This window comes from Schistocerca americana, chromosome 7 (genome assembly GCF_021461395.2).
Source record: "Schistocerca americana isolate TAMUIC-IGC-003095 chromosome 7, iqSchAmer2.1, whole genome shotgun sequence".
NCBI classification, from domain to species: Eukaryota; Metazoa; Arthropoda; class Insecta; order Orthoptera; family Acrididae; genus Schistocerca; species Schistocerca americana.
Window position 1 is genome coordinate 250241570 of NC_060125.1, and position 27432 is coordinate 250269001.

Consider the following 27432-nt stretch of genomic DNA (forward strand, 5'->3'; position numbering starts at 1 on the left):
ATGCTCAAAACTGGAACTAATTTTCCAGCGTAAATTGGTTCCGCATTAATGCATGAGCATATCTGCACAGTTTCAGTGCCATACTATAATTACAGCCCACACTGAACCCCCATGAGTAGCTGCACTTAAAGTATAACCACCCAGAAGTTTTTTCTGAAGTGCCACATCCACTCCGCTTTGTTGAGCCTTGTCAAGTATGTTACAGGTCGTTAGCATTAGTCCTCCTCCTTGGAATGCAGGGATGGTTCCTTTGAAAGAGCACGGCCGACTTCCTTCCCCTTCCTTCCCTAATCTAATGAGACTGATGACCTCGCTGTTTGGTCTCTTCCCCCAAACAACCCAACCCCCAACCCTGAATGCATTCGAATTCAATGTGACATTGATGTACAGTGTGTAGATTGTGTTTTATTGGTCCTGTTGTCTACACAGCAGTGTATGCATAAGACATTTCACAAGTCAGTTTGTAAGAATAAAGGTGAAAGTGATTTTTAAGCATGCATACTTAATATTACAATAATATGATTCATACATTAAGTATTACTGAGTGGGGTGGCACAGTGGTTTGCACACTGGACTCACATTCGGGAGGATGATGGTTCGATCCCATGTCCGGCCATCTTGGGTGGTTCCTTTGAGAGTGTACAGCCAACTTTCTTCCCCAGCCCTACCTAATCCGGTGAGACCAATGACTTCGCTGTTTTGTTGCTTCCACCAAATTAACCACAATACATTAATTATTTATATAGCACACATCACAAATTTAAATTTCTTAAACTGAGTAAAAGCAGTGATGCTGTAAATATGACTTTTTAAGATTTTCCAAAGGTTTTGACCTCAGTAATTACTTTTATGTTTTCATGAAGTTTGTTAGAAAGTATAACTCCCATGGTGAAAAGTATTGTTTCGGCACAGAGACGTGTTGATTTGGGAGCTATGTAAGTTTTGTTTTGTCTGTGACCCCATATTTAAGGCAAGAATGAAAGTAGGCTTGATACACATTCACTGTTGTTTTCTTGTTACAACAACATTTTAGTGACAAAAGGTGGTGGCATCACTTGCTCAATTTTGCATTGAGGTATCAAATATATTTGTTCCATTTTACTTTGCTTTGGAACCATAGGCCTAAGAATTTGGTTTCCATACTATTACCAACTGGTTCATTGTTGATACACACACGAGATAAAAGTATCCTTGTTTGGAGCATTGTGGAATTTTAGTACACCAATTTTATTACTGTAAACAATCATTTTTTGCTCAAATAAATTAATTGGACGGATAAAAAATCTACTCACCAAGTGGTGGCAGAACATACACAAAAAAGGAGGTCACAATTAGTCAGGCTTTGGAGCCAGTGGCTCCTTCTTCAAGCAGAAGAGGAGAAGAGAAGAAAGATGGGCGAAGAAAAAGGACTGGAGAGGTCTAGGAAAAGGGGTAGTTTTCGGGGAAGTCGGCCAGAACCGCAGGGCTTCTCATCCCATCTAATAAGTCTCCCTTGGCCTGCTGTTCTGGGTGACTTTCCCAAAATCTACCCCTTTCCATAGACCTCTCCAGTCCTTTTTCTTCACCCCTCTTTCTTTCCCTTTAACCCTTCTGCCCAAAGAAGGAGCCACAGACTCTGAAAGCTTACCTAATTGTAACCTCCTTTTATGTGTGTTCTGCTGCCGCTTGGTGAATACAATTTTTATCTATCCAATTAATTTAGTTTTGTTACTGTATATTACAAGCTGGTTATTTTGTGCCCGTTTACTAAGTTGTTTTGTCACACTGTTTACGGAATGCTGTAAATTCTTCTTCACTTTCACCCTTTCTAGAATTGTGGTGTTGTCTGCTAATATGAGTGTTCCATGTGCATCCACATTCAAGGTTGGGACATTTATGTAGAAAAGGGGTCCTATTACTGATCCTTGAGGTCCATCATCTTTAATCAGTTTATAGTCCGATAAGTTTCCAGAGAGAGTTTTTTGGTTGACATTTGTGTGCTTGATGTGCACTGCTTGCTTATGTTAGCTCAGGAAGAAACTGGTCCTATTCTTGGACGGACCTCAAATACCACATTTTTCAAGCTTTGACTGCAGAATCTTATGATTCACTATGTCAAATGCTTTTTGTAGGTCAATAAATACTCCTGTTGATTGCTGTTTCTTGCCAGTCAGGCTTAGCATGCAATTGATGCACTCATAAATAACAGTGGTTGTTAACTTTTTTATTCCTTACACGGGATACTGTTTTTATTTACAAATTCCATAAGTCTGTCATACATAACCATTTCTAATATTTTTGAAATGCAGGAGGGGATTGTGATGGGTCTGTAGTTATTTACATTCTCTCTCTCTCTCTCTCTCTCTCTCTCTCTCTCTCTCTCTCTCTCTCTCTCTCTGTCACCTGTGTTGTATGATGGAATAACCTCTCAAGTTTTCAGTACATCAGGGAAAGTGCCTACTTGAAGGGAGCAGTCACGTAAATGTATAAGTGCTTCAATTATGTTTAGTGCACTGTTCTTCAAAATTGTTACAGGGACACCATCAATGCCTGCAGAGTCAGAATTTTTTAGTCCTTTTATATCTTTTGCTACTTCATTTTGGGAGAAAGAGCTGATGAACATTGACCCTCCGAATTCACTTATTTTATTTTCATTGGCTTTGTTGTTCTTATTAAAGTTTGATTATTTTCATGTTGTTAGCAATACCTGTGAAAATGCTGTTAAATGCGTTGGCTCTCTCTCTCTTCTCTCCAATTTTTTCCCCCCAAGGATTTGTTACGTTTCCATTTTCTTATGACAGTGTTATACTGGGTGGCTACAATTAAACTTTCTCTATTTAACGCATTATAACACGGAAACTAATTGCTGTTCAAGGACCAAACTTGGTAACATTAATGTTGATGTCATGGGGAAGAGAAATAATGCAAAATCAATTCAATTGAAACACTTTTAATGTACTGCTACAGTGTTGTTGTTGTTGTTGTTGTTGTTTTCAGTCCTGAGACTGGTTTGATGCAGCTCTCCATGCTACTCTATCATATGCAAGCTCCTTCATCTCCCAGTTCCTACTGCAGCCTACATTCTTCTGAATCTGCTTAGTGTATCCATCTCTTGGTCTCCCTCTACGATTTTTACCCTCCATGCTGCCCTCCAATGCTAAATTTGTGATCCCTTGATGCCTCAGAATATGGCCTACCAACCAATCCCTTCTTCTAGTCAAGTTGTGCCACAAACTTCTCTTCTCCCCAATCCTATTCAATACCTCCTCATTAGTTACGTGATCTACCCACCTAATCTTCAACATTCTTCTGTAGCACCACATTTCGAAAGCTTCTATTCTCTTCTTGTCCAAACTATTTATCGTCCATGTTTCACTTCCATACATGGCTACACTCCATACAAATACTTTCAGATACGACTTCCAGACACTTAAATCTATACTCGATGTTAACAAATTTCTCTTCTTCAGAAACGCTTTCCTTACCATTGCCTGTCTACATTTTACATTCTCTCTACTTTAACCATCGTCAGTTATTTTGCTCCCCAAATAGCAAAACTCCTTTACTACTTTAAGCGTCTCATCTCCTAATCTAATTCCCTCAGCATCACCCGACTTAATTCGACTACGTTCCATTATCCTTGTTTTGCTTTTGTTGATGTTAATCTTATATCCTCCTTTTAAGACACTGTCCATTCCGTTCAACTGCTCTTCCAAGTCCTTTACCGTCTCTGACAGAATTACAATGTCATCGGCGAACCTTAAAGTTTTTATTTCTTCTCCATGGATTTTAATACCTACTCCAAATTTTTCTTTTCTTTCCTTTACTGCTTGCTCAATGTACAGATTTAATAACATCGGGGAGAGGCTACAACCCTGTCTCACTCCCTTCCCAACCACTGCTTCCCTTTCATACCCCTTGACTCTTATAATTGCCATCTGGTTTCTGTACAAATTGTAAATAGCCTTTCGCTCCCTGTATTTTACCCCTGCCACCTTTAAATTTTGAAAGAGAGTATTCCAGTCAACATTGTCAAAAGCTTTCTCTAAGTCTACAAATGCTAGAAATGTAGGTTTGCCTTTCCTTAATCTTTCTTCTAAGATAAGTCGTAGAGTCAGTATTGCCTCACGTGTTCCAACATTTCTACGGAATCCAAACTGATCTTCCCCGAGGTCGGCTTCCACCAGTTTTTCCATTCGTCTGTAAAGAATTCGTGTTCGTATTTTGCAGCTGTGACTTATGAAACTGATAGTTCAGTAATTTTCACATCTGTCAACACCTGCTTTCTTTGGGATTGGAATTATTATATTCTTCTTGAAGTCTGAGGGTATTTCGCCTGTCTCGTACATCTTGCTCACCAGATGGTAGAGTTTTGTCAGGACTGGCTCTCCCAAGGCCGTCAATAGTTCTAATGGAATGTTGTCTACTCCTGGGGCCTTGTTTCGACTCAGGTCTTTCAGGGCTCCGTCAAACTCTTCATGCAGTATCGTATCTCCCATTTCATCTTCATCCTCTTCCATTTCCATAATATTGTCCTCAAGTACATCGCCCTTGTATAGACCCTCTATATACTCCTTCCACCTTTCTGCTTTCCTCTCTTTGCTTAGAACTGGGTTTCCATCTGAGCTCTTGATATTCATACAAGTGGCTCTCTTTTCTCCAAAGGTCTCTTTAATTTTCCTGTGGGCAGTATCTATCTTACCCCTAGTGAGATAAGCCTCTACATCCTTACATTTGTCCTCTAGCCATGCCTGTTTAGCCATTTTGCACTTCCTGTCGATCCCATTTTTGAGACGTTTGGATTCCTTTTTGCCTCCTTCATTTACTGCATTTTTATATTTTCTCCTTTCATCAATTAAATTAAATATTTCTTCTGTTGCCCAAAGATTTCTACTAGCCCTCGTCTTTTTACCTACCTGATCCTCTGGTGCCTTCACTACTTCATCCCTCAGAGCTACCCATTCTTCTTCTACTGTATTTCTTTGCCCCATTCCTGTCAATTGTTCCCTTATGCTCTTCCTGAAACTCTGTACAACCTCTGGTTTAGTCAGTTTATCCAGGTCCCATCTCCTTAAATTTACACCTTTTTGCAGTTTCTTCAGCTACAGTACATGATACCATTTCATATTGGTACCATTACTGCTACAAAGGGGTTCAATATGGTGCCCATCAATGTCCAGAAGAGTCTGAAAGTACAGGATTGCATTCTGTACAGCAGAACAAAGCATGCCCATAGGTGGGCTGGCTACCTCACTTGATATACGGCACTTCAGATCAGCACAAGTGTGAATGTTCCACTGATAAAATCTGTGCTTCAGGTAGCACCACAACCAGAAATCGCAGGGAGTGAGATCAAGTGATTGTGCCAGTCAAGCACTTGGAAACAATCGAATTATCAGCTTATTTTTCGATCGTTTCCAAATGTGTCTCAGAGAAGCAGGTGAACCTCATGGGTGATGTGCAGTGGGGTGACATCTTGCGTGAAAACTGTTGAGTTCACTGCATCTCTCTCCTGCAGGGTGAATATGACATGCTGGCGAAGCATATTGCAGTAACATTGGCCAGTCACATTGCATGCCTTTGGTCCTTGAGTGTCAACCTGTTCAAAAAAGAATGAGCCATTGATGAACGTAAGCTGTGAAGCCACATCGTACAGTGACATGTTTACCATACAGAGGAACTTAATGCACAGTGACTGGAGGTGAAGATCCCCACACTCGGCAATTCTTTGCAGTCACCCCACCTGTCAAAGAAAAATGAGCTTTGTCTGTCCATAAGATGGTCCAGGACCAGCCCTCATCAACTTCAATCCCTGCAAGAAAGTGGAGAGCGAAGTCAACACATTGTTTTGCGTCCTGTGGTGCAAGCTACTGTACGATATGGATCTTGTACAGATACCATTTGAGAATGGTTTGAAGCATCTTCCATACAGTGGACTATGGGATGTTTAACTGCCATGACATAGCACGCGCACTGCCTGATGATCGGGAATTGCACACAGTGTTGTCTGCTATAGCAACAGCAATTTCATCAACCACGTGTGGTGCAACTGGTTGTTGGCCTCTTCCTGGAGTGACGGCCTGTTTTCCAGTTTATTCGAACTACTTCATCATGCTCCGCACAGAAGGTGGTGAAAGAGGACTCTTCCGTAATCCTTTCAGCCAGTGATATTCTGAAAGTGCAGCTGCAGCATTACTGTTGTTTTGATAAAAGAGCTACACCAATAATGCCCCGCTCCTTTTGTCCTTTTGTCCAAGCTCATGTTGACACATCAACAAGTGCACTGCGATTGGTCAGGTGTGTGAAACTATGTATCATGTTGACTGAATACGGCACCTGGTGGCCATAGTTGGAATTGGACAGTGGCACTGTGACGCGTGGAAATCATGCACACCATACTCTGGACATTACTGCTACCAAGTTTGGTACTCATCCAGTAATTCTATGTTATAACATATTAAATGGGAAAGTTTAATTATAATCACTGGGTATTTCTGCATGAGTATCCATTTTCACCAGATTCTTTTTTTATAACAGTACAAAAAGTTTTGCTGCACTTATTATTTTTTATGGTATTTTAGAGTATTTTTTGTAGTATACATGTAATTCAGATGAGGAATTGTTCATGTTATGTATTTTATAGCGTAGTCTCTTCTTCTGACAAGAGATCCTTATTTTCCTTGTGATCCAACTGTTTGTTCTAGAATTCCCCTTATGGTTACAGTTTTCTGTGGAAATAAAATTGGAAAGAAATGGGTTACTCCATCAATGAAAGTATTACATTTTTTTCATATATCATTGTTTTTGTAAACCTGTGACTATATTTCTTTCTTCAGTAAGCTGTTGAAGTAGTCTGTTGTCCTGGCTATATTTTCTATATGTGGCTCTTAAAGGATGTTGTTAACAATACTGTGTTTTACTTTCAAACTTAGTATTTGAGCCAGCTGGTCACTAAGACCTGCATGGAAAATTTTTAGTGATGCGATGTGTAAGCTATTCTTGACTAGAAACTGACCTAGAGCTGTTTTGTAAGTGTCTGTTACTTGGGTAGCAGCTTTTACTTCAGTTCTAATATTGTAGGATGTAGCTAGTTTTTGAAGTTCCCATAGATAATCAAAATCCATTTTATTTAGTCAAGACTCCAATATATTTAAGAAAAGTTCAAAATTTACAGATGGTAATAGGCAAACTTTGGCAGTAACCTACATCTACACTATACTCTGCAAACCACCATGAGATGCATGGCAGAGGGTACATCCCATTGTACCAGTTAATAGGGTTTCTTTCTGTTCCATTGACATATGGAGATCGGGAAGAATAATTATATTAATGCCTCTGTGTGTGCAGTAATTATTCTAATCTTATCTCACAGTCACTATGTGAGTGATATGTAGGTGATAATAGAGTATTTATAGTGTCACCATTTAAAGCCAGTTCATGAAACTCTGTTAATACAATTTTTTGGGAAAAATCTTAGAGTCTTCGATTTCAATTCCTTCAGTATCACTTTGATACTCTCCCATGGATTAAACAAACCTGTGACCATTCATACTGCCCTTCTCTGCCTATGTTCAATATCCTGTATTAGTCCTACCTGGTATGGGTCCCACACACTTCAGCAATATTCTAGAACCGCTTGCATGAGTGACTTGTAAGCAATCTCCTTTGTAGGTTGGTTGCACTTCTCCATTATTCTACCAATAAACCAAAGTCTACCACCTGCTTTATCCACGTTTGAGCCTGTGTGAGAATTCCATCTCATATCCCTACAGAGTTTTACACCCAGGTATTTGTATGAGTTGACTGGTTCCACTAGTGACTCATTGATATTATAGTCATAAGATACTATGTTCTTTCGTTTTGTGAAGTGCACAATTTTACATTTCTGAATGTTTAAAGCAACTTGCCAATCCTTGCACCACTTGAAATCTTATCAAGATCTGACTGAATATGTATGCAGCTTGTTTCAGACACTACTTCTTCATCTGTAAAAAGCCTCATTTTACTATTAATATTGTCTGCAAAGTCATTAATGTACAACATAAACAGCAAGGGTCCCAACACACTTCCCTGGAGGACACTCGAAGTTACTTCTAGATCTGATGATGACTCTCCATCCAAGATAACATGCTATGTCCTCCCTACCAAAAAGTCTTCCATCCAGTCACAAATTTCACTTGAGACCCCATCTGGTTGAAGTTCTGACAATAAGTGTAGATGTGATACTGAGTCAAAAACATTTCAGAAATCAAGAAATACTGCAGCTACCTGATCACCTTGATCCAAAGCTTTCAGTATGTCACGTGAGAAAAGTGCAAGTTGGGTTTCACATAATTGATGTTTTCAGAATCCATGCTGGTTGACATTGAGGAGGTCATTCTGTTCAAGATACCTCATTATGATTGAGTTCACAACATGTTCTAACATTCTATAACAAAACTACGTCAAGGATATTGGATGGTAGTTTCGTGGATCGCTTCCACTACCCTTCTTGTTGACAGGTGTGACCTGAGATTTTTTCCAAGAACTGGGCACAGTTTTTTGTTCAAGGGATCTATGACAGATATTAATTTGAAGAGAGGCCAACTCAGCTGCAAATTCAGTATAGAATCTGACAGGGATTCCATTGGGCCCTGGATGTTTGGTTTAATGATTTCAGCAGTTTCTAACATCGCTGACAGTAATACTGACTTCATTCATCTTTTCGGTTGCACGAAAATTAAATTGGGGCAATTCTCCCAGATTTTCCTTTGTAAAGGAACATTTGAAAATGGAGTTAAGCATTTGAGCTTTTTCTTTGCTACTCTAAATTGCAGCTCCTGTCTCATTCACTACGGACTGGACACTAATTTTGGTGCCACAAACAGCTTTTATATATGACCAGACTTCCTTTGATTTTTGTGGAAGGTCACTTGACAACAGTTTGCTATAGTAGTCATTGAAGGCATCACACATTACTCTCTTGTTAGCCAAATGTGTTTCATTCAGCATCTCTCTATCTATAGCCCTACACTTTTACACCTGTTGTGCAGTAGTCTCTCTTTCTTTGAAGTTTCTTTACAGTGACGGTATACCATGGAGGTCCCCTCCCATTGTGGACGGTTTTCCTGGTTACACATCTATCCTATACGTGCTTGACTATTTTTTTTAAACTTGAGCCACAGTTCCTATAGATACTCCTGCCCTATGCAGAAAATTTCAAGTTCCTCAGTGAGATGTGGCATTACTGATTTTTTATCTAGTTTACTGAACATACATATGTTTCTGCTTGGTTTAGTTTTCCTTTGTACTTTCGTAATCATTGTTGTCACAACCGCTTCATGGTTTTGATGTGGACATCCTCAGAGAGGTCAGGTATATTTGTTGCCATCAGATCCAATGTGTTTCCATCATGAGGGGGTTCCTAACTATTTGTTCTTGGCAGTTTTCAGAGAAGATATGTAGTACTGTTTGACAGGACATATTATCATGCTCACCACTAACAAAACTGTAAGTACCTCAATTCATTATTGCATGATTAAAGTCACCACGAATGAGTGCAGTATGATGGGGGAACTTACTCACAAGGGAACTGAGGTTTTCTCTGAAGTTTTTGGTTACATAAGGAGATGAATTGGGTGGATGCTAGAAGGATCCAATTATCATTTTATGCCCACCCCTGAGTCTTGCCCAAACAATCTCCCATGCAGCGTCAATTTCCTTCTCGGTGGATTTGAGTTTCTTGTCTACTGCGACAAATACACCATCTCAAGTTCCCATTTGCCTGTCCTTTCGGTATACATTTAAATTCTCCCCAAAAATGTCACTACTCTCAACCCAGGTTTCAACTAGCTTTCTGTACCTCGTGTTATGTGAGCTTCACTGCCTTTCATAAGTGCTTCAAACTCTGGCACTTTGTTGGAAATGCTTTGGCAGTTAAACATTGTGATATTAATACTCTCAGCTGTGGGAGGTATTTATTTCAATCTTATACTGATACTTCTTGGTTTCCTACAGCTATCATTATCTGGATTGGATGGAGAGTTCATAATCTACAAAGCCCTTGTGAGCACTGCACACCTGGTCAGCTACCTTAGTAGCAGTCTTTGATGTGTAGTACACACCTGACCCGTTTAGGGGGGACCCTGCAGTTCTCAAATTTATGGCACAAGTCCAGGAAGTCAAAGCGTAGTTTGTCACAGAACCTTCAATGTCTCTGGTTCAATCCTTCTACTCAGCTCAGAACCAAAGGGCCACAATCATTTCTGGGGACAATGCTGCAAATTGTGAACTTCGTTGAAACTCCAGATGCAAGGCTGGTCTCAACGTTCTCTGCCAGGCATTGGAATGCTCAAAGTATGAATGCGGAGCCCAGTTGAAAGGCATAATTTGTTCCAACGTGTACCACAATCTGCAGTTGGTTGTACCCTGTCTCTGCAGTGGCTGCTGGAATAGCCTCTTGAGCATGTTAAATGGGGCCCTCAGGCATACACGCTTAAGTGCACCTGGTGTCCTTTCCTTTCCTGTGCTGCCAGTTCCCTAAGGGTACCATCATTTGCTCTATGTTTGAAATACCAATGATTGATAGACCCCTACCCTTTTGCGTTTGCCTCATCATGACACCGGATGAAATAGGCTTCCTGAAGATGGATGTGAAGTGAGTCCCATTGTCTCAGTTTCAGTGAGAGAGAGAATGTCAAACTTGTTAGATTAGAGGGGTCACTACAACACCTGAGTCCTCTCTGGCTCCCATCCACCCCGTACAGTACATCTAGATCTACCATTGACATGCCACTCACAGTCAAAGGGATGAGTAATAACAAATCCTGTACTTTCTGCAGAGCAGACAGACAAGACCCACAGGAAAGGATAGTAAACACTGATTCGCAGCAGCTGCTGATGAGCTAAAAAGTTGCTGTTTCCCTATAAGTATTGAAGTAAATAGACAGAACGAGATTTCCATTAAGGTAGGACAAAAACCTCTTTTAAAAATTACTAGTTTTTTTAATCATTTTGAGGTTAATTATAGTTGTTTGCAAATTCGAATACAGAGTTATTTACGGTAGATGCAGATAAAATATAGGACTACTACTCTTTAAGGGAAAACTGGATGTAACACAATATGTTACGGTAGTTGGGATGTCTGCTACAATAACTAAATCACAAACACCAGTTTACTACAAATTGCTCACTGATTATGCAAAGGAGAGTGGTAGCTTCTGAAAATTCTCAGACATGCATGTTTATTTGCTTTGATACAGAATGAAATTCAGGGGTGATGTATTCTTGGCAGAACTGTAAACCACAAATGCTGATCTGCTACAAAAGAAATTACATACCCAAAATACTCTTACTGGTAACTTATGAAAATATAGTTTTGTAAGGGTCCAAAAATCCTCAAAAATAACATATTTCTCATGTAATTGTACAGTGAAATTAGAGAAAGATTGTTTTGAACAAGGATAGCTGTAGTATTCTCAAATTTTGAAAGCGCACAATTATTATTATTATTATTATTATTATTATGTGCGATTGGACCCATACGGATCACGCAAAGCTTTTCCGATTCAATTTTTTAATTCTCCAAACTTCTCTCATTCTTTCCCCATGAATTCTCTTTCTTTCCTCTGTCCATTTTGTCCCCTGTCTCTTGCAAACTTCATTCTCGGGTTGTACTTTCCAACTATTGATTTTTGGCCTGTATACATTTCTGTTTATAACTTCTGAAGAATTTATTTGTGCATTTGCTAGATCTGTTTTGGTTTCTTGTATCCAGGGTATGGTTTTCAATTTTTCAATGTATATTAAAATTTTGTGGGAGAGTCTGGGTGTTGGGAGTCTGTGGATATGACCGTAAAATTTTAGTCTTCTTTTCCGGATGTCTGCGGCGAGGTTAGATAATTTTTTTGTAGTTTTCCGAGACTGTAACCTGTATCCATCTTCCGTTCTTTTTGGGCCAAGAATCTTTCTGATAATTTTGCGTTCCTCTTTCAGGATGCCTTCCAGGTCGCCTTTTCTATGGAGTGTGAGTGTTTCGCTGGCATATAGTGCTTCGGGCTTGATTACTGTATTGTAGTGTCGTATTTTTGAGTGAATGGAGAGACACTTTTTATTGTAGATGTTGTGGGTTTTCCAGTATGCTCTTTTCAGTTTTTGCAGTCGAACTTTTTGTGTAGTTTTCTCTCCCCCTGTGGGTTTTAGGACCTCGCCTAAGTATTTAAAGAATGGAACTCTCTCAATTTGTCCATATTTTGTAGTCAGTTTTTGAGTTTCAAATTTTGAGCAGATGAATTTGGTTTTTTGGAAGGAAATTTGTAGCCCAACTTTTTCGGCGCATTCTTTGAGAATGTCTATCTGTTTAATTGCTGTGGTCTCGTTTTCTGCCAGAATGGCCACGTCATCTGCAAATGCCAAACATGAAATTTTAATACCATCTTTAGATATTCCTAGTTGTATAGGCTTCCAGTAATTTTGATTCTTCAGTTCTTTTTCCCATTCTCGGATGACTTTGTCTAAGACAAGGTTGAAGAGGAGTGGAGACAAGCCGTCACCTTGTCTGACGCCGGTTTTGATCAGGAAGGGCTCTGATATTTCAACCAGGAATTTTATCTTAGAAGTTGTGTTTGTGAGCGTTTCTTTGATAAGGTTTAGGGTTTTCGGATCGAGTCCTAGCTCCTCAAGGATAATAAAGAGAGATTGCCTATCGATTGAATCATAAGCCTTTGCGAAATCAACAAAGGAACAAATGATCGGACTGTTTCTGACTGCTTTGTATTTTAGTGTTGTCTTCAAATTGAAAATTTGTTCTGCACAGGATCGGTGAGGGCGAAAGCCAGCTTGGTATTCACCAATACTGTGTTCGAGTTGTTCTTGTGTTCGTTGAAGAAGACAAGCTGAGAGGATTTTATAAGTGACTTGGAGAAGGAGATTCCTCGATAGTTGTTTATATCTGCCATGTCTCCCTTTTTATGCAGTGGATGAATTAGGGCGCATTTCCAATCTTCTGGTAGTTTTTCTGTCTGCCAAATGTCTGTGATGATTTGAGTGAGTTCTTTGAGGGAATTTGGTCCAAGATTTTTAAGTAGTTCTGCAGTGAAAGCGCACAATTAAGTTTAAGCCTATAATTGACGATAACAGTATGAGTTTATTGCAGCACTCACTAATGTTTGAAATTTCACAGTATATCACAACACAAACAGGTATTGATACAATCATTGAAAGATTATGCAGAAGTGACGTGACCTGTAAAATAAGCAAATCTAGAACTTTCAGACTGGCACATAGTTCTTGTACATAGTCTCTCACAAACGAACTTTCCAAAGTAGGCTTTTTTATACAAATAAATTTGTGTATTGCACGGATTTTTCACTTAGCTGATTCTGTGCACACTTCTACACTGGTGTGCCAGTGAAGAACACGGCAGCATGAGTTTATCTTAGCGGAAATCACTAAAATGTGCAGCACCAACAAAGAATATCTTCTGCCTGTTGCTGACAACAATTACGTGTTGAACTTAGTAATTTTTATAGCTTATATTATTTTTGTAGCCTTTTTGTCATCCATCCCAGTTAAGTCAGACAGGGTAGTAAAATGTATGTTTCTCTTAATGTAAATTGCTACTCCACCCTGCCTCCTGTTTTTCTTTCTTTTTGCTGTAGTAGTAAGGCAGAATGAATGTATTTATTTTTATATGTTAAATTACTTCAAGGTTACGCCAGTGCTCAAAACACTTAATACTAAGATATCCTTTAGTTCGTCTGTTAATATTGGGTTAATTTGGTCAATATTATTGTGCAGGGATGTACATTATAGTGAGAAATTTTTAGATTGAGTTTATTCATGACTAGGTAGTTGGGTGTCATATTTACAGCATCACATACCTTTAGTTTAAATTTAGGTCACCAGTTGTGATGGATGTTGTTGTGTATATAGTTCCGCGTAGTCAGCGCATACACAACTTTCCCACTAGACCGCACCCCGCTAAGCACAACAGCGCTCGTCCGTCTCTGCACTACAGGATGGCGCTGCCATAGAGACGGACCAAATTCTGCTTGCGCTGATCCGCATATTAATATGTAACACAGCCAATGAGATTGCTGCTAACGTAGAACCTTTTCTCCTCGCGGATCACACTCACGCAGTGGTACATGAACGCTCGAGGTATTATAATGAGTGTACAGACCTCCGATTAGTCAGTCTGCATTTGTCTGCACCAGTCTGTACCAGTCTGCATTAATCTATACCGGTCTGTACGAGTTCTAAATTTGTCTTTACCAGTCTATAGTCAATTTTCAGTCTGTGCCTAATAAGATTACCATATTCCTGTACATAGCCATGAAGATAAATGTATAGACAATTTTGGCAAGTATCAGAGATATATGTGAGAATAAGATTAACGTACCAATACCAAAGGAACTTCAGATTGTCAATTGTAAATAGCATCCCAGACCAAGTTAAGTAATTTTTAAACTTATCATTTTTAATAAATGTGTGTGAAAGTTAATCAAGTTCTGTTTAAAGTTGGTTACCATCAATCTGCCACTCTAAGCATGTAAGTGGCATTTCTATTGTCTGACCTAACGGCAGAAGATAAACACACCACGATAAGACCACGAGACATATTGCTGACACTCGCCTACTTCGTTAGAGTGACAAGTCAAATAATCTGATGGTGTGTGTCCTGAAGGTCTTACAGTACACACACCACAGATGTTCTTTCTTCTTTCTTGCTCATTTTAATTTCCTCATTGTTATCAGTAGGAAACAGATAGTTTTATTCCTTAAAAGTTTCTATTTAATTATTTCATTAATGCAATCAAGCACAAACCCTTTTCCCTTCATTGTTAAAGTGCATTCCCCACTTGATTTGCAGGTTTTAGTGCAGATAACTTATTTCTAGTACACCACACTTAATGTATTCTGAACACAATTTCTTTCTTTTCATGTTTGCTGTCCAGATTTCTTTGCTTACACACAAACTATAAATTAGATTTAGTTACATCGTTTGAGTCCGTTATGCAAACGATAGCCTTTATCCTGTTTTATTTTCATTTGAAAATCAGTGTCTGGAGCATGTTTGGTTCTCACTGCAGATTTCACTGCATCAGTCATTCTTGTGTCACAGTTTGTCTCTCTGACCATATTAGATAGAGTTCTATCATGCCAGTTTGCTAATAAAAGTACACTATCCCCCCCCCCCCCCCCCCCCTCTTAGTGATCCATGTTTGTTGTTGAGATTTCCAAGAAGACCATTCATTTTCAATTGCTGCTTTTATTCAAGATCATGATCATTTGCGCAGTTGTCATGGGCACTTCATTGCTAAACATCATATTTGCTTTTATTGGAAAGTGTAACGGCTTCTACAGAGCTTGTTGTTCTTTTCATCATTGAAGTACTAGCTTTGGGTGAAACTTTTATCAACTTAGATGATTTATTGCATTTGTTCTGCATCATTTCACTCAGTTTTTGCCTTGAAATTAGGTCCCGGTTTTCTCTCTTGAGTGGATTTACATCTCTTCTTACAGTATTGATTATGAATTGTAAGCCTGAAATGTGTTTGTTTAGCTTTGTTATTTTGCCCTTACAATTGTCCCAAACTCACTTTTTAACTTTTCTCATGCTAGAATTAGTTACTCCTACACTTGTCAACCTCTTGGACAGCAAACTCGGAATTAAAATTTTTAAGCTGTTATATTTTTGGTACTTTCAGTTGAGTGTTCTGATACATAAGCAATGCTATTGTCAGGGTTATCGATTATAAATTGTTGTGCAGTTTAACTAATTTGTCATTACTATAGCTGGCTGTCAGAAGTGTCGTCATAAATTGCAGAGGCACCAGCGACTGTAGATATATGAGTCTCTCAACATGGTTGAGGGCCAAATCCTAGGTTGGGTGGTACTGTATTGAAATGACTGAAAATTCTTGCTATTAATACGTATGCGTAGCAGTCTTCCAGAATTTAGATGGAGGGCTCAAAAAAAAAAAGAATGGTGGGCAGTGTTAAAAGTTAACACACATTTTCAGGATTGTCAATCACATATTGAAAGAAGGGGAATTTGCGCCGTATTGACAAGACACAGCCTTTTATTTAAGCCAGAGAAAAATATGCTCCACTTGAACAGTTACAGCCCAGTCTGACTAACAGAAATAATCAAGCTGCCTGAAAGAATGGTAAACTGACACCTGCTCTGATGTCTTTAATATTGAGACATCCTGTCTCTACTTCATTGTGATTCTGACACAACAGTCCAAAACCACAGTTAGAGAAGCTTTCATACATGACCAATGTATTGCTTTATTCTTCACTGTATTGTTTTGCTGTCATGGTCTTCAGCCCAAAGACTGGTTTGATGCAACTCTCCATGCTACTCCATCCTGTGCAGGCCTCTCTATCTCCAATAGCCACTGCAACCTACATCCTTCTGAACCTGCTTACTGTAATCACCTCTTAGTCTCCCTCTGCAAATTTTACCTTCACACTTCCCTCCAGTACCACACTGGTGACCCCTTGCAGTCTTGCAATGTGTCCTAACAGGTGATCCCTTTCAGTCAGGTTGTGCCACAAAATTCTTTTCTTCTCAGTTCTATTCAGTACTACCTCATTAGTTACGTGACCTACCCATCTAGTCTTCAGCTTTCTTCTGTAGCACCACATTACAAAAGCCTATATTCTCTTCTTGTCTTAACTATTTATCAGCTTGTTTCACTTTAATACGTGGCTAAACTTCATACAGATACTTTCAGAAAAGACTTCCTGTCAATTAAAGCTATATTCAGTGTTAACAAATTTCCCTTCTTCAGAAACGCTTTTCTTGCCATTGCCAGTCCACATTTTATATGCTCTCTACTTCACTCATCATCAGTTATTTTGCAGCCCAAATAGCAAAACCTGTCTACTAAATGAAGTAATCTAATCTAATTCCATCAGCATCACCTGATTTAATTCTCCTTTATTGCATTATCCTTGTTTTGCATTTGTTGATGCTCATCTTATGTCCTCCTTTCAGAACACTATTCATTCCGTTGAATTCCTCTTCCAAGTCCTTTGCTGTCTCTGACACAGTTACAATGTCATGGGGATAAACTACTTGCTGTTGCCACATCTCTGTGGTCTGTGAATGGATAGTCTGAAGCTGCTTGCCAGTTTTCATCTCATTCCAGTCATATTGGGTATTTGAGATGTAAGTTGGAGCCACTTTCAGCACTAATCATGTTAAAGATAATGTAATGCCTCAAGGATGTATTCAGAGTGTGGCTGTCATTACAGTTGACACGGCTGGTACTGTATCTGCTTTAGGCTCTACAGCTTCACTGTAAGCGTATAAGCCACTCAGTGAAATGACTGATAGTTGTTAGCAATTTAAAATAAATAAAATGACAGTATGCAGTATTGACTGTGTTTTGATTGCTGCCAACTTTCTCAGACAATACTGTATGCTTATAAATCTGAAAGCTGAAGTGACACATAAGGCTAAAGAACATCGAAATATTATACCGCTCTCTTATTTATTGATACATTAGACTTCTTAAATACATTGTCATCTGGTAGATAAAGTTATTAATCACGAGAAAGTAGTAAACACGAGACCACATTTTAGATTCTTGTCATCATTGTGTGTGCATAATGTGTAAATACGCATAGGTGTCAGCAGCATTTTTCCCAGGGAGTGGGTACAAGACTTTCAAATCGGCCAGTTTCAAGGCAATTCATGCCACAAGAACCAAATTTTATAGGCAACACACAAAAATTGATAACTGATGGTTATAGACTCTTGAAGTGTGTGGAATCTATGATGAATAAAAGCTCTGTACTCCAGAGGGAAGGGGCAGGAGCTTCCTTTCAGGTCCCCCACCTTGAGGACACCTATATAAGTGCACTTGTGTGATTCATTGTTTGTGGGCACTAAGTACATACTCCAGATATAGTCATCTGTAGGTTACAAAATTGAACTTCGAGCATGAATCTTGATTTATCTTGTGGAAAAACTAGTAATACATTACTGCAGACTTTAGACTTCACAGACTCACTTTGAACTCTATGTAAGCAATGTACTGTTCAGTTTGGTCAGGCAACATTGCTACCCAAACCTCTTATTTGGAAACAAGTTTACACTATTAACAGGATCATGCCATCTAAAAAGAAATTGAGTGGTGAAACTAAATATCCTTATATTCTTCAGCAATGTCACCTGATGAACTGACTCTTCACTTCTCTTGCTTATATAAAAATCTCTAATCTACTGCACTTAGGCTCTGGATCTGCAGCACTACCAGTTTAGCAGCTGCGGGACTCCATTCACCAAATTGGTAAGGCTAACAAGAGGGTTCACTACAAGCCCCCGTAACAATTAGCCAATAGAGACAGATACAGGTGTCTGATACTAACTGCTGATTATTAGCTCTGCTGTAGTGCTGTACCAGATGCCTAACCATACATGCACTCAACTCTGTTTAGAAGGAAGCTGCACATGCTTCATGCATCAGCCCAGAGCTAGCAAAACAGTATGACAAATTGTAAGTTGTATATTATGAGACAGAATTGGTGGCCATCACCGATCCTTCACACGGTGAAATATGTAGTACTGCTGATAGGCACACAGTTAAAAGTAAAAGTGACACATTTCCTACTAATAGCTCTTTCATTTGGGAGGGGAGAGAAATAAGTTGAGGAAGGTTGAAAAGGAAGAGCAGCTCACTCGGGTGGGGGGGGGGGGGGGGTTTGTATTCTGTCTTACTCTTTGTAGATAGAACATAGTTTATGATAAGTCACACTGGTGGTAACGTTGAGACTGGCAGAATGAAATGGGCGGTCCCAGAGATACAGGACAGAGGATATCACAAAGTGAACAAACATCCAAAACAAGTTCAGAGCATAGAAAAGTTGTCTTAAGCCTATAAAACAATCCAGAGAGTAATCCAAATCACAAACATAAATAAATGTGAAACTTCCTGGCAGATTAAAACTGTGTGCCCGACCGAGACTCGAACTCGGGACCTTTGCCTTTCGCGGGCAAGTGCTCTACCAACTGAGCTACCGAAGCACGACTCACGCCCGGTACTCACAGCTTTACTTCTGCCAGTACCTCGTCTCCTACCTTCCAAACTTTACAGAAGCTCTCCTGCGAACCTTGCAGGACTAGCACTCCTGAAAGAAAGGATATTGTGGCGACATGGCTTAGCCACAGCCTGGGGGATGGGTTTCATATCAGCGCACACTCCGCTGCAGAGTGAAAATCTCATTCTGATAAATAAATGTATTCAATGGTATGTAACTAAAGGCTTCAATCGCTAGTAAAGACAGGCAAACAATAGCCAGGCTACAGTAACTAGTGGTAAATGCTTGTCAGGAGGGCGGCTCCCCCTGATGTCCGTGCCGCAGCTGCTGCTCATCGTGCAGGAGCAAGCCACGGCTGTTGCCAGGAGCCTGAATATCTCTGAAGTGTTTTCACTTTTGATACTCAAGCTAGGTGGGGAATCTGAATAAGTGTTTGGTACTAAAATTTGCAGTAGATTGCTGCCTGTAGTAGCTATCATAGATTACCATGCAAAATGGACATAGAATCCTAGTGGCATATATGATAAACAAAAAATACACACACTAAACCATTGAAAAAAAATAACACACACACACACACACACACACACACACATTTCTTCTTGTCTTCCCATGGGGGGCGGTATGTTAGTGACTTTTTATAAGATCCGTTATGATTACGCTTGTTTCTCAGGTGACCTGTGTATATCAGAAGATCGACTGAAAGAGAAACGTTCTGCAAATGACTTTGCTCTGTGGAAAAAGTCAAAAGCAGGAGAGCCGTGGTGGGACTCACCATGGGGTCATGGTCGCCCAGGGTGGCATATTGAGTGCTCTGTAATGGCATCTAATATTCTTGGTGAATCAATGGACATCCACACAGGAGGTGTTGACCTACGTTTCCCACACCATGACAATGAGCTAGCCCAGGCTGAGGTAAGTACTCACAAAAGTGCTTACAGGCAGTAATGTGCTATTAATTTTGTGAAAGTGCTGCAGAGAGAATGGTATTCAAATTTTTTTGGATTATTAAACACAATTTAAATGATGCAACATAAACTTGATGTTCAATGGACATGATGTTCATAGTACTTTCATTCATTTTGGTTTTTAGGAAATTCTAAAAATCATCATTGGCAGAAGCTGAGCTAGTGTTGTGTTGAAGGTCAATATCTTTTTGGCATACCTCAGAGTTTGCAAGCTAACAACAGGACACGTAAGAGTACCTTAAAATGGTGATAAATAAAACAATAAGAATTTAAAATGTTAGTTAGGAAATAGTAGTTGGCTGGTGTAGATATATATTACTCGAAATAATATATGGAAGAAGGAACCAAAACCATGCTTTTTGGCTAGTGTGAAAACCGTAGAACACAAGGAAGAAGTCAAAGTAAATCAGATTATGACTGGAGATACTCACTTTTATTGTCACCAGATTCACCTCATTCAGTTTCCAGAACTGACTGCAGATGATTTTGGTGCATCTGTGTTGAGCCGAAATGTGCTATTTGGAACACTTTTGTCAAGAACAACATGAAGCTTGAAAGGATAATCATCTGTGCCAATAAAAAAGTGGTAAAATTTGTATATATGCATTTTAAATGTAGTGACAGAGTGGTGAGCATATGGACATCAAGAAGAGTTTAGTTTGCTGAATTTATATGATTTACAATGATGAACCACCATTGCCATACAGCAGTGATTACTGGAGTGCTGACTGATTTTCATGTTTTCATGTCCTTGTTAATACAGTCATTAAGCTGAATATTGTACCAAACTAGTATGGGACTAGTAGCACATAAAGATCCACGTAAAAAGCTTTTTGATTTCAAAGAGAAATAAACTGATACATCCTATTAGCACTGGGTGTCACATGAAATGCAGGGTGAAATGCTACGCATTGCAAAATGAAACTGCAGATATCTACCAAAGCAAACCTGGTGGTTCTTAGGAAAAACATCCACTTCAAGTATATACAGAGTCTGTTTATTCTTACAGGAGGTAGTACTGGTGAAAACTAGGAAAATGTGCTGTAAACACATGTCCAAATGTGGGCCATTTTGCTTGTGCTGGGAATAGTAGGTACACTCTGTTGTAGGCTGTCTTTGCCATTTTGTTGACATTCATTGCTCATGGAGGGGGAGAGGGGCAGCATGCACACATTCTGTGCCTCAAAGACAGAAAGTATGTTTCTTTCAGTTGTTCATACACATTCACTGATCAGCCAGAATGTTATGACCACCTACTTAATAGCTTGTAGCTAGTATGTCCACCTCTGGCACGAAAACAGTAGCAACATATCATGTCATTGAGGCAGTGAGGCCTTGAGGCCTATGTAGGTCACTGGAGGGAGAGCTGGCATCACATCTGCACACACAAGTTATCTCATTCCTGCTAATTCCTGTAAAGTCTGGGGAGGTGGGTGATGAGCTCTGACACCACATTCAATCACATCCCAGATGCGTTCTGTTGGGTTCAGATCAGGTGACTTACCACTGTGTTCCTTAGACCACTCCATCACACTTCTAGCCATGTGACATGGCACATTATCTTGCTGTCAAATGCCACTGCTGTTGGGAAACATGATTGTCATGAAGAGGTGTACGTGGTCTGCACCAGTGTACAGTACTCCTTGGCCATCATGGTGCCTTGAATGAGCTCCATAGGACCCTTGGATGCCTATATGAATGTTCCCCAGAGCATAATGGAGTCGCCACCAGCTTGTCTCTGTCCCACAGTACAAGTGTCAAGGAGCTCTTCCCCTGGAAGAATTTGGATTCGCGCCCACTCATTGCCATAATGAAGAGATTATTGGAATTCATCAGACCATGCCACTGCACCACTGTCAAGTGCTGATGGTCATGTGCCCATTTCAGTCATAGTTGCTGATGTTGTGATCTTAACATTGGCACGTGCACTGTTCGCAGCTGCAGAGGCCCATCATTAGGAATGTTAGGTATATTGTGTGTTCACACACACTTGTACTCTGCCCAGCATTAAAGTTTGATGTTAATTCTGCCACAGTTCACGGTCTGTGCTGTTTTACCAGTCTTTCCAGCCTATGATGTGCGATATCTGTAGTGGGGGGTGGCCGCCCAAACCCACATCATCTGGACGTGGTTTCACCTTCTTTGTCACGTGTTGTAGACACCACAGTATTCCTTGAACACCCAAAAAGTTGTACAGTTTCCAAAATTCTCATGCCGAGCCTCCAGGTCTTCACAATCTGCCCTCGGTCAAACACTTAGATTGCATGCCTTCCCCATCTACACATGGGCAGCATGCTCATTGATATTGCATGCTCCGTGTGTGTGTGTGTGTGTGTGTGTGTGTGTGTGTGTGTGTGTGACTAGCAGTCTTTCTTTGCCAGGTGACACTGCTATCGCCCGGACACGTGTATATTGATGGTGGGTCAGTGGTCATGATGTGCTGGTGGATCAATGTATGTCTGTACATATATTTGTTTCATAACTTCCATCATTTGTTAATACAACAGTTTCTGTTTGTGTTGTAGGCCTACTATGACAATAGTCACTGGGTCCGATATTTTCTACATTCAGGTCATTTAACGATTGCTGGCTGCAAAATGTCAAAATCTTTGAAGAATTTTGTAACAATACGCGATGCTTTGAAGAAACATTCAGCAAGACAACTGAGATTTGCTTTTCTTCTACATTCATGGAAAGACACATTGGATTACAGTAGTAATACCATGGAAATGGCTGCACAATATGAGAAGATGCTTAATGTAAGTAAATAATTAATATAATTTAATAGTATCAGGAAAACAATAATATTTTCACTATGGCAGTGAGGAGCTTTGTATCTGTGGAGCATCATGGTCTTTCAGCTTGTGTAGTACTAGTAAACGTAACTGTCAAATATCAATTTGCGATTTGGCTTTGAGAATCTGAGATTGTAATCTATGTTCTCTGATGAAAGAGTCTTTGTCCCCAATTGTGAAACAGTACAGAAATAATACCTAATAGCAGGTTTTGCTCAGTGCCCCCCCCCCCCCCTCTCTCTCTCTCTCTCTCTCTCTTTGTGTGTGTGTGTGTGTGTGTGTGTGTGTGTGTGTCACTTCAGTTGCTTGTATCAAGTCACGAAACATTGCCTTTTTAGGAGACTTGGGGTGGAGGGGAAAGATGAGCAATAGATTTTATTTATGGTACCTAACAACTCTTTGGATAACCTTTGCATTATTTTGCATCTTACTTGTCAATGTTTCTTCACCCTGTTTGTTGACTTTGGGGCTCGGCCGACTTTTGCCCTTGGCTCTATCAACATCTCCTAATGCTGTTGTGTCCTCTTTCTCGGTTTCATCCACTTCTTCTTACCTTTCCATAATATTGTCTTCTTTGCTTTATACAGCCCATTGTGTTCTTTGCTTTATACAGTCCTTCACATATCCCTCTCACCTTTTTTTTTTCTTTTCTTTGCTTAGCACTGATTTTCTATGTGATTGTTGGTGTTCATTACGAAATAGATTCACATTCTCTGACTATGTCTTGATGTCAGCTGTTGGCAACACACGAAAATTTTGTGCCAGACTGGGACTTGAACCCAGATTTCCTACTTATCATGAGCAGTCACCTTGACCACTTGAGCTATTGGAGCATGCTGAGCAGATCCAAACTTCCACATGCCACATAGTCACAACCTTCATGCTCACACAGTTCATGATAGCTGCACACAAAGACAGATATTAAATAGTCATTTGAGCCCACTGAGTCATGGGTACATCATAGGTGGTTACAATGTCTGTGTTTATACAGTGTCTGCATCTTCACAATACAGTGCCCTTCAGACATTGTAATCATCAATGATTGTTGCTTTCATACAGCAGCTTCTCTTATCTCTGAAGGTTTCTTTATGCAGCTTCTATCTTTTCTACAGTCATACAGGTGTGCTTATACAACTTTGCACTTCTACCAGCCTAGTCATTGCTGCTTTGCCAGTTTGCACATTTTGACAATCTCTCTTTATTTTAAACATCTGTGTTCCTTTTCACATGATTAAGTTTTATATGTTCTCCTTATGAAGTTTAATTTCAGCATCTTCTTTGTTGTAAAAGAATTTCTACTGAGCTTTTTCTTTCACTAAGTTATTTCTCTGCTGCTTTCACAATGTCAGTCTTACCCAACTTCCTTATATTATTATTTTTCTCTTGAGTCAGTCAGTAATTGCCTAATACTCTGATTCAACAATTTCTGATTGTTTTAACTTACATAGGGCACCCTTAGTCATTTCCGCCATTCAGAGTCTACATTAAATTTAGAGAATCCAATATGGAATAATGATCATTAATTGCTATACAGCAGTGTCATGTCTACAATCCATGTCCAGTTGACACTATAATGCAGTGGCATAGCTACACAAACTGTTTTATCTCTGTAAATCAGAATGATTATGACCCCATACAGCTCTCGAATGAAATGTAACAACCAGGGTGGGAGTAGTAGTGAAGCTTGGTCACATGAAAAGAATGCACTGCAATGTTAAAAATGCTTTCTTTTTTAGCCTTGCGATGTATGTGTGTTGCTGTACCTAAGTGAAACACTTGCTTTGTGAAGAATGTGTTTCATTGCTCATAAGTGAAACACACGTTTAAAGTCCTTAAATTAATTTTGTATCGACCTCTGCCAATGAACTAGAACTTCATTTACTTCCTAAACTGTATTGGATGAATGTGTGGTTAATACACAGCTCTCTTTGTAATTAACATCATCTTTTAAAATTGCAGCCTTAAAGTAATGCCATAGTTTTTCTCATAGCAGGGAGGCGACCTGTTTGTCTTCCCACCAAGAAATAATCATTAGTAGTGGGAGAAGATAAAATTTGGGTCTTCTCTGACCATTCAGCTGCAGAAGTTGACAAGATTGATGTTGAAAACTGTAGTTTTGATACTGTATGGGACTATGCCTCTAATCTGGACCTAGTCTTTCTAGGGCAATGCTCCTCCTGGTTGACCTATCCAAGTGCAACGCATTATCCACCCTTACAGCTTCTCTTGAGATGGTACACCTCTTCTGTTTTCCACCCTTCACAGAAGTCCTCCTGCACGGCTTACTAGACTAGCACTCATGGAAGGAAAAAAAAGGATGTCAACAGAGAAATCAGTAGTCATGGCCTAGCAGTCATTCCCAGAATAATAATAATAATTTAGAATCGTAAAATGGATGAGGTACTGGTAGAATTGAAACAGTGTCGTCGTGAGTTTTGCTTAAATAGCTCTATCTGTAAGAGCATTGCCTGCAAAAGCAAGGTTCTTTGTTAAGAGACCCAGTGCAACACAATTTTAGTCTATCGGAAAGTTCCATAATGACAGGCACCATGCTACAAAATGTTGATTCATTCTGGAACTTTAATTTGTATGCACAATAAAAATAATTTTCATTCTCCTCAGGAGTTTTTCCTCACCGTGAAAGATATGAGTCGTTGCACTCTCGCAGAAACAAATTTGGATTCCTTCCAAAAATGGAGAGAGGAAGAGCACTCACTCAGTGAAAGATTCTTGGCAACAAGAGATGGAGTGCATGCTGCTTTGTGTGGTAAGTTTTTAGTTGTTTGTATGGTTGGTTATATTTTCTGTTCATATTTACAATTATTGACGTATATTTTGAGAGGAAATACTTCATTATTGTTTTAGGAACTAAGCTAGTGCTTGTATCTGCTAAAATGGAGAATATATGGAACATTTCGAATATGGCAGCTTTCTTTGACATGCAAGACCTTTGAGCAACAGTCTGTTTAGAGAAGTTTTCTGATTGTTACTTTATTCATAATGGCTTGAGAAGTTTGTGGAACTTTAACAGAAAGAAAACACTGCAATCTACCCAATTACTTGTGGTGAATTTATTATATCTCTGAAACCAGTTTTAGGCCTAATGACGTCTTCAGATGTTAGCATGCTTTTTTTATGAGTAGTAAATGAATGCTGCCCTATGAAGATGAAAAGTAAACTAAAACTTGTTATGGATAAATAAATTCTTTCATTGCATGAAAATTTTTCTGGATGCAGTTTTTCCTCATTGTTATAAAAATCTGGTCTTGTCCTGTAATTAGTGTTTTAAGTTTATTGTTGCTTGCTTTTTCATCTCAACAGACCAAGTAAATGTGATTATGGCCTGTATCTGCATTCTTTTTTGAGCAAGATTTTGTTAATTTTTTTATTCTTTTGTTCTTTTAAGATGATAATGTACGGTACTGAAAATCTCAGATGGAATAGAAACAGTGAAATGAGTAAGAGCAACGCTCATGTGGTAGAAGCACTGAACTCTAGATAGGCTTGTCCAAAATAATTGGAAGATGCTAGCTAAGGTTGGAAAATTCAGGCGTGTGCAACCCCCCCCCCCCCCTCCCTCCCCCCAGGGGCGCGCGTGCACACACACACACACACACACACACACACACAGAGAGAGAGAGAGAGAGAGAGAGAGAGAGAGAGAGAGAGAGAGAGAGAGAGATTCTTTGACGTATGAATCAAACAAATGTGAAAGTGCAGAGTAAAGTAGTGAGGAGGAAAAGTTGCGGCCAGGGACATAATGAAGGGAAAGGGGCAGGAACGGGTTTACATGGGTGAAGGGCAGGTAAAAGCCAAGGATTGCAGGGATGGATAAAGTGAGATGGACGCTTCCCATCTGTGTGATTCAGAGAAGGCGAATTTTTGTGGAAAGGGGTCAGCAGTGTTCTGGAATTTAGGAGTTCTGAAGCAGCCATTTCAGTTGTGCTCAGTGACATTTTATGTCACTAGATGTTCAACATCATTCATTCAAATGGACTGCTGTCAGTGGTGGTCCACATAAAAGGTTGTGCATAAGTTGCAACATAATTGATTTTGATGCAGCTGCTTTAACAGGTGGCCTTGTTTCTCATGGAATACAAATATAATGTGCTGGGTAGGTTAACGGTACAGTTCATGTACCTGGGTTTTCACAAGAATATAACCCATGAGGTTGGAAGTACCTTGATAGTTTGTAGGTTTCATGAGTGGCAGAACTCCCCTTTTGATGAGGTGGGGAGGATTCTGTCTTCCTCCAACCCTGTTCCTGTCATCCATTCTGTGCTGCATACTACCAGCCCTTTCTGCATCAGGATGATCTCTCTCTGGTGCCATGTTCCTGTCCTGTCTTCTTCCATTTCTGTTCCTCAACTTTCTTACTCCTTGCTGTGCCCCTCCCATTTTCATTCCCCCTCTTCCTTATTCACCTCACCTACTCCACTGAATACAACCCCTCATCTTAGTCTGACCAGACTGGTTGTAGTATGATGAAAGTGTAGCTGTGCTTGCTTTGTTACCTTCCTGCCACACAATGCCTTTGCTATGTTGTGAGTGATTATCTTTCTAGCCTTTGCTTTGTTTGTAGTTGAGGTATCTTTGTTAAGGCAAGTAAAAGAAGAAAGAAACCCAGGTAGCCAGTGGTGGTCAGTACGGCAGAG

General features: G+C 39.7%; 1 protein-coding gene across 3 annotated transcripts in view; it reads left to right on the forward strand.

Moving 5' to 3' along the window:
- LOC124621771 (cysteine--tRNA ligase, cytoplasmic) overlaps positions 1–27432 on the forward strand; it is an 83828-nt gene that overhangs the window by 25137 nt on the left and 31259 nt on the right. For all 3 annotated transcript variants that reach the window (XM_047147203.1, XM_047147204.1, XM_047147205.1), the window contains exons 6-8: positions 19688–19929; positions 22508–22741; positions 25400–25544. In XM_047147203.1, the coding sequence (XP_047003159.1) occupies positions 19688–19929; positions 22508–22741; positions 25400–25544 (621 nt within the window). The remainder of the gene's footprint in view (positions 1–19687; positions 19930–22507; positions 22742–25399; positions 25545–27432) is intronic.